This window comes from Myotis brandtii, unplaced genomic scaffold (genome assembly GCF_000412655.1).
Source record: "Myotis brandtii unplaced genomic scaffold, ASM41265v1 scaffold454, whole genome shotgun sequence".
Lineage (NCBI taxonomy): Eukaryota > Metazoa > Chordata > Mammalia > Chiroptera > Vespertilionidae > Myotis > Myotis brandtii.
In genome coordinates this window covers 1,813,308-1,820,008 of record NW_005367354.1, presented here as the reverse complement: position 1 = coordinate 1,820,008, position 6,701 = coordinate 1,813,308, and the positions used below count along the sequence as shown (strand labels likewise).

General features: G+C 63.0%; 1 protein-coding gene across 1 annotated transcript in view; it reads right to left on the bottom strand.

The window, feature by feature from the left end:
• OTOF (otoferlin) overlaps window positions 1-6,701 on the bottom strand; it is a 68,066-nt gene that overhangs the window by 19,025 nt on the left and 42,340 nt on the right. The window contains exons 13-25 of the mRNA XM_014546615.1: window positions 6,200-6,359; window positions 5,681-5,867; window positions 4,972-5,158; window positions 4,138-4,361; window positions 3,797-3,905; window positions 2,939-3,119; window positions 2,697-2,817; window positions 1,943-2,043; window positions 1,732-1,822; window positions 1,444-1,560; window positions 945-1,097; window positions 510-699; window positions 320-447 (exon numbers count right to left, since the gene is read on the bottom strand). Coding sequence (XP_014402101.1) covers window positions 320-447; window positions 510-699; window positions 945-1,097; window positions 1,444-1,560; window positions 1,732-1,822; window positions 1,943-2,043; window positions 2,697-2,817; window positions 2,939-3,119; window positions 3,797-3,905; window positions 4,138-4,361; window positions 4,972-5,158; window positions 5,681-5,867; window positions 6,200-6,359 — 1,949 coding nt within the window. The remainder of the gene's footprint in view (window positions 1-319; window positions 448-509; window positions 700-944; window positions 1,098-1,443; window positions 1,561-1,731; window positions 1,823-1,942; window positions 2,044-2,696; window positions 2,818-2,938; window positions 3,120-3,796; window positions 3,906-4,137; window positions 4,362-4,971; window positions 5,159-5,680; window positions 5,868-6,199; window positions 6,360-6,701) is intronic.

The following is a 6,701-nucleotide window of genomic DNA, read 5'->3' as shown; positions in this document are numbered from 1 at the left end:
GGCCATACGTGGTGGTGGATGGACAGCTATCCCAGCAGAAGCCACCCCCAGTCACTGTGGCTTCCAGGGGACTCGGGCAGGAGTGTCATGCTCCCCGACGCGTCTGGGCACTTACAATGAAGGGTAATGTGAGGGCTGCTCCCACCCCCTTTGCCTATGTCTTCTCTTGTTGAATGGAACCTCACTGAGGCCTTCACCAGGGTGGCCTGGGTGCGCAGTTATCTGCAAGGCTTCCTCTCAGGGTCTGGGTGCTGGCCGATGTGTTTCTCCAGGTTCCACAAGCTCACAGGCCCCCCACTTCTCTCAACGCCCGGGCCCTCACCTCTGTGCACTGACTCTGGTTGATGAAGAAGACACGGGCGAAAGGGTCCGAGAGGCCGCTGCTGTCCGCGGCGAAGAGGCTGCGGGCCTGGTACATGTGCGCCCGGAGCTGGAACACCTGCTTCTCTGTGGGGAAGGGCAGGCTGAGGCTCGGGGATGTCCCCCCCCTTCCCGCCCTCCCCACTCACTGGTGTAGACCAGGCTGATGGGTGGGAAGGAGTGCAGGCCCAGGCCCTGGGCCGCCTTCACCTCCTCGAAGCCGCAGGGCAGGCCGCACAGGAAGTCCTTGCGCTGCTTGCTGAGGCCCAGCCACAGGTAGAGCTCCACCTTGGCCTGCACAGTCCAGCCCATCGAGCCGAAGCCCCGCTTGCCGGGCAGCTGAGGGTGGGCATGGGGTCAGCACCGAGAGGGACGGGCAGGGGGGACCTTGCTGTCCTCCCCCCATCCTAGTCTCTCTCCAGCTCTGTCTTCTCTGAGCACCTGCTACTGGAGGGCCTGCCAGACCCCTGCTGGAGGGCTGCTCCCCCCACGGGGAGACCGGCCCTTTGAAGAAGCCAGACGCAAACCCTGGGCCCCAGGCTCCCCCCCCCGCACCCCCCCACAGTCTGGCTCCCCTCTGGCACCTTGAGGAAGAGCGTCTTGACCTTGGCGCAGTCCTTGCCCAGCTCCTCCTCCACCATGGAGAAGAGCAGGTCCTTGGAGGGCACCCGGGCGTAGGCGATGCGTTTGTTGTTGCTCATCATCCAGATGAAGACGTCGGGGATGCTGTGCTGGGGCTGTGGTGAGGGCGGGAGGGGAGCCCGTGAGTGAGGGGCCACTGCTTGGTTGGGGCTCCCCGAGCCTCCCTGACCACCAGGGTCTTTGCCTCAGGACCCAGAGGGCCAGGCCTGGGCCTCAGAGGAAGGACCCCAGATGCTGGTCTTTCTTCGCCTCCCACCGATGGGGATGGGCCGGGAAGAGCACAGGCAGGAGGAAGGCTTGTTCACTCCTGTCCCCCAACAGCTGTCAGAGGAAGAGAGGCCTCCTAGGTGGTCCAGCCCCGCCCCTTCCTGTGCAGCCCCTCCCTCTCTGGTCCCTGGGGTGTGGGGCCGGCACCCCTCTGTGCCCAGGGCAGGGGCGCACCTCGTCTGCCAGGAAGCGCAGCTTCTGCAGGAAGTTCTGGCACAGCCTCAGCTTGTCCCGCACCGTGTGGCGCTTCACCTGAGCCCGCAGGGTCTTCGCCTGCTGCCCCATGCTCTCCTGTAGGGGCGTGGGGGGAAGTGGGGCTCAGGCCATAAAGCAGGATGGAGGGGCCGGCCCTGGGGCCTGTGGCCTCAGACATAGGCCCTCCCACCTCAGTTTCCCCTTTTCACCTCCAGACCCCCCTCCGCCCCCCGTGTGGTCCAGCACTGGGGACCAGCGTGTCCTCACCAGCTCCCGCAGGCACGATTTGAGGCGCTCCCTGTCCAGCCTGGTACGGGACATGTGACCCTGGTCCTTGTCAGCGAGGGAGAGGAAACGGCTGGGGGGCGAGGGGAGCAGGGCTTAGCAGAGCCCACTCACCAGCAGGAGGCCTGCAGACACCTCCTTCTCTTCCCAGCCCCCCACTGCCAGCCCCCGCCCCATGGCCAGGTGCCCTCACCGGCAGCCACAGCTCAGCTCCTCCAGGACGCCCCGCAGTCGGCGCTCGGGGTAGGACTTCTCCGTTTTGATCATCTCCTGCACGTCGTTCAGGCCTTCTTCCTGAGAACCAGGCGGAGGGGTGCAGGCTGAGCCACAGCCCCTCCCCCAGCTCCTCACCCCTCGGGGAAACGAAGGGCTAGTGACTTGGGACTTCTCGCTAGCGCCACCTCCAGTGTCCCACCGGCATCAGGAAACCACCCAGTTTCCAGGCTCTGCTCAGAGCCTGTGGCCTTCAGTTCCCGAGGAAGATGCCACTTGGGCTCTGAATCGTGGTCCCGGTGGGCTCCGGGGGGAACTCAGGGCTAGCTGGGGAAGGTGCAGGCCAGAGACAGAGGGCTGCTCAGCTGCCTTCAGGGAACCCCAACACTGGCTAGGTCAGGAGTCCCAGACTCCACTCTCACTTGGGCTCTGAATCGTGGTCCCGGTGGGCTCCGGGCGGAACTCAGGACTAGCTGGGGAAGGTGCTCAGCTGCCTTCAGGGAACCCCAACACTGGCTGGGTCAGGAGTCCCAGACTCCACTCCGGTAGCCCTCGGGCTCTTGGCCCCCTTCTGGGACCTGAGGGCAGGGACAGGAGCGTAGGTCCTGCTGGGTCACCCCGCAGTCCCTGCCCCCATCCCCGACCCCTTCACAGTGAGCTGCTGGGCAAACGGGCCTTGCGTGGGGCCCAGGAGGCTGCATCCCCGCCCCCTCCCACCGAGTCCTGGCGCTGACCAGCTTGTCTGCTATGTGGTCCATGATGTTGGCGTTGTAGAGGCGGCGGCGCTGGTCTGGCCACCAGCTCTTGATGTAGATGCAGGGCTTGTGCTCCAGGTAGGGCAGGTGGAAGTAGTTCCTGGGGTGGGAGGAGGCGGGAGGTGGAAGATTGGGGGTCCACGGAGGTGGGAGGGCTAGGCCTGGAGAGGGTGGGAGGCAGCAGGCTGGCCCTCCCAGGACCCCCTTGCCACCTGGCTCACCTGTCGGTGATCTGGGGCCGCATGGGTGGGGTGGAGGAGACTGAGGCCAGGTCCCCACCCTCCTCCGTCTCATCGTCACTCGAGTTCTGAATCAGATCCACTTCCTCCTCATCCCCGGGCTCCTTCTGAGGTCGAGGCCGCTGGGGTCGGGACAGGCCATCCACCTCATTCCCATAGTTGCCTGGAGGCAGGAGGGGCGCACAAGGGCTGAGAGTCCTTTCCCCACAAGGCCCCACCCAACCCTCCAATCCCCGTGCTGCCGTGGGTTTGTGGGAGGGGAGAGGGAAAGTCCGGGCATGGGGACGGTGCTGGGGGTCTGTGCCCGCTCAGACGTGACAGAGCACTCGCCAGAACCGGTTCCCATGTCCTCCACACCTGCAAACCCTCTCAAAGAGCTCTGACGACCCCTGAGCTCAAGGTCCAGCCCAGGCCATGGCCTGAGTCCCACTCTCCCCTCTCCAGCCACACAAGGGCCTCTTCCTTCTGCAGGTCTGGCTTCTTTCTCCCCGGGTCCCAAACATAGCCTAACACTGTGGTGGGGCCCAGGCCACCCCATGGGCATGTGTGCCCCACAGGCACGTGCTGTGTTGTATGCCCCATGGGCATGCGCTGTGTGCCCCACGGGAATGTTCCGTGTGCACCACGGGCATGCGCTGTGTGCCCCACCGGCATGCGCTGTGTGCACCACGGGCATGCGCTGTGTGTACCACGGGCATGCGCTGTGTGCAGTGTGCACGCTGGAAGACACACGGAGGAAAGTGGTCACGGTTTCCCTCCCACCAGGGCTGTGGTGCAGGGTTAGCAGTGACCACCCAGAAGCCCCGGGGCCTGAAGTCCCCTCGGAGGCCAAGCACTCACCTATGGTGACCTCAAAGGTAACTGGCTTTTCTCCGTTTTTCCGGTCGATCATTGAGGCTTCCAGAAAGGCTCCGAATAAAAAGAATTCTTCGATTTTCCCCGTGCAGCTCTGTGGGGGAAGGTGGGTGAAGCCATCGTTAGCTTCACGGGGATGCTGGGCTGGGCCAGGCCTCCTCCTCCAGGTCCTTTGGCTGCTGGTGGGCACATCCCACCCAGACCCTGGAGGACCGAAGGCCCAATTCCTTTTGCCCAGGCAGAGCCCGGGCCCAGGCTGCCATGGCGGGAAGGGGGCTGAGCTGTGGGACCTGGAGGGAGGACAGCACAGCCTCCTGGGGCCTCACCTCCGACACAGGCGTGGCCTGCTCCACCTGCACCTCCGTGGAGCTGGTGAGCTCGGGGTTGGAGGTGTCCAGGATCTCCACAGCCAGGCCCAGCATGAGGCGGGCACGGAAGGACACGCCCTCACCTAGGCCCTCGTTCAGGTCCTGGTGCTCGTCCAGCAGCGTGTAGTTGCGTGTGGAGCCGTACATGTTCACCCAGGCGGGGCCCAGCGTGGGCAGGAAGCCTGTGAGCCGGAGAGGGAGGAGTGGCCTGTGTTACACCTCAGGGCCCACAAGGGTTAGAGGGGCCTCTTCTGGGGGGTCCCAGCCTGCACCTCCTGATTGCTGAGCTGAGGACCCCATGCCTTCGGTTGTGAGCATTTGGGAACACATCCATCCCCTAAGCCCCAGTGAGCGCTGTGAGGATGGGAATGGGTGCTTCTCTCGCTCTGTATCCCTGGTACCCAGCATGCCCCCTGGGTCATAGGAGGGGTCTGTGCCCACAAGTCTATAGATAGGTCCTATGGCAATAGGGCACATCTATATGTGATATGCACGCATATACACACATGCATAATGGTTATTTTCATTTTACAGATGGGAATAGTACAAAGGTCACAGGGACTCATTGTCAGAGCTGGGGTTCGAGTCCAGGCAGCCGGGCTCCGGCAGGCCCAGTCAGCTCTGCAGACCTAGCCATGACTTTCCACCTCTCCCTTGAGGTGGGAGCCGCTGGCAGCGCCCTCGCCGTGCCCAGCACCTTCCAGGCCGGGGTGCAAGATGGTGGTGGTTGAAGGGGGGTCTCATTCATTTACTCCTCCCTTCAGGACCCCCCCCCCGTCTGCCACTGCTGACCTTTGTCCCCGTCGTTGGAGATCTTGCGCAGGTCAATGAAATGGGTGCCGATGGCCACGTCATTGACCTTGTCCGAGTCGCGGATCTGTACCTTCATGCGTTTGCAGAGCGGGGGGAACAGGTCCGTGAAGACAACCTGCTCATTCCACAGCGGCTCGTAGCTGTTCTTCTGCACCGAGGTCTTGCCCTGTGCGAGGGAGTGAGCGATAGGGTTTGTGTGTGAGCATGCGTGTATGTGCTTACTTATGTGTGCATATGTGTGTGGGTTTGTGTGTGAGCATGCGTGTATGTGCTTACTTATGCGCTTACTTACTTATGTGTGCATATGTGTGTGGTGTGTGTATGCATATTTGTGTATGTACGTATATGTGGTGTATGTGTGCATGTGTGTATATGTAGATGGTGTGTATTTATCTCCTCCACTCTTCCCCACCCCAGCCTCTCAGACTCTCCTTCCATTCGATGCTCCCCCTCAGTTCTTGGTCTCCAGGACCCAGAGGTGGGGAGGGTTCCCTAAGGCCTGTCCATGCTGAGACAGTTCCCAGTCCCCCTCCACCCCCTCAGTTGGCACGCCCTCATCTCTCACTCCCCTCCCTTCTCAAGCCAGTCTCTTGGCTTCTGATTTTGCCTCATGTCAGCCCCTAGGCTCCCACATCTATCTGATGCCCATCACCCCAAATCCCAGCCCCTGCACTCTGTACCCCAGTACCTTCTGGCCAGCAAAGAAGACTTGCACATAGGGGTCAACCAGGTCCTTGTTCTCCCCAATGAACGCCTTCTTCACGTTGGCCATGAGGCTGGTGTTCATACGGGGCAGCCCCTCTGCTCGGTAGATCTTCACGTAGAAGCGGGCCCACTGGCGTTCGGCGGGCACGCCATCGGGGAGCAGCAAGTTCCTGCCATCACATACAGCTAGGGCACCAGGCCGGGCACCCCAGCTCCTGCCCTAGCATCTCCGTACCCCTGGGGCCTGGGACAATCTCCATGAGCCCCTGCTCTGCCCAGTCCCTCCTCTACTGTGACAAGGAGTCTGTGGGTGCTGAGGCCAGCGTAGGTGGCCCCAGCCCTGGCCAGAGTCCTTCCAGGAGGAGGTGGGCTGTGTGGGGGTGGGTGAGAACAGGGGTCAAGGGATGGAAGGTACGACTCTGAGCCAGTCCACCCAAGGGACTCCCTTTGGGGAAGGACGGGCCAGGCCGGGTCTCAGGCTGGGGGAAGATGGGAGCCTCACCCCTCAATGTCATCCTCCTCCGTCTCGTTGGCCTTGTGGGGCGTCTTGATGTTGTCCCCCTTGCCCACCACTGCGACGTCACACTTCACGTAGCCCTTTAGCCCAGCCGAGATGTCGTCAGGGTCGGACAGGATGGCCCACTTGTGGTGGAACTGGTGCTCTGCAGTGGCGAGGAGCGGGGACTGCACCTGCGCCCCCTCCCAGGGGCACCCGCCCTCCGGGCAGGCCGCAAAGCTGCAGAGCTGAGGGCCTTCTTGGCCCCTGGATGAAGCCATCGGGTGCCCCTGGGCCAGGGGCCACTGCTCTGCTTGCCTCTGGGCCAGGGGGACAGAGGTCCCTGAGCAGGGACAGCTGGGGCAAGGGCTTGTATCCAGGTGTGTGGTGTGACCGCCTCCTAATGGGTTTCTCCGCCTGCAGCCCTCCTACCCCAACCCCTGTGCTCACCTGCACACAGCTGCCAGCAGAGCCTTCAGAGAGGCTCCCCTCTCTCACTGGGGGCTCC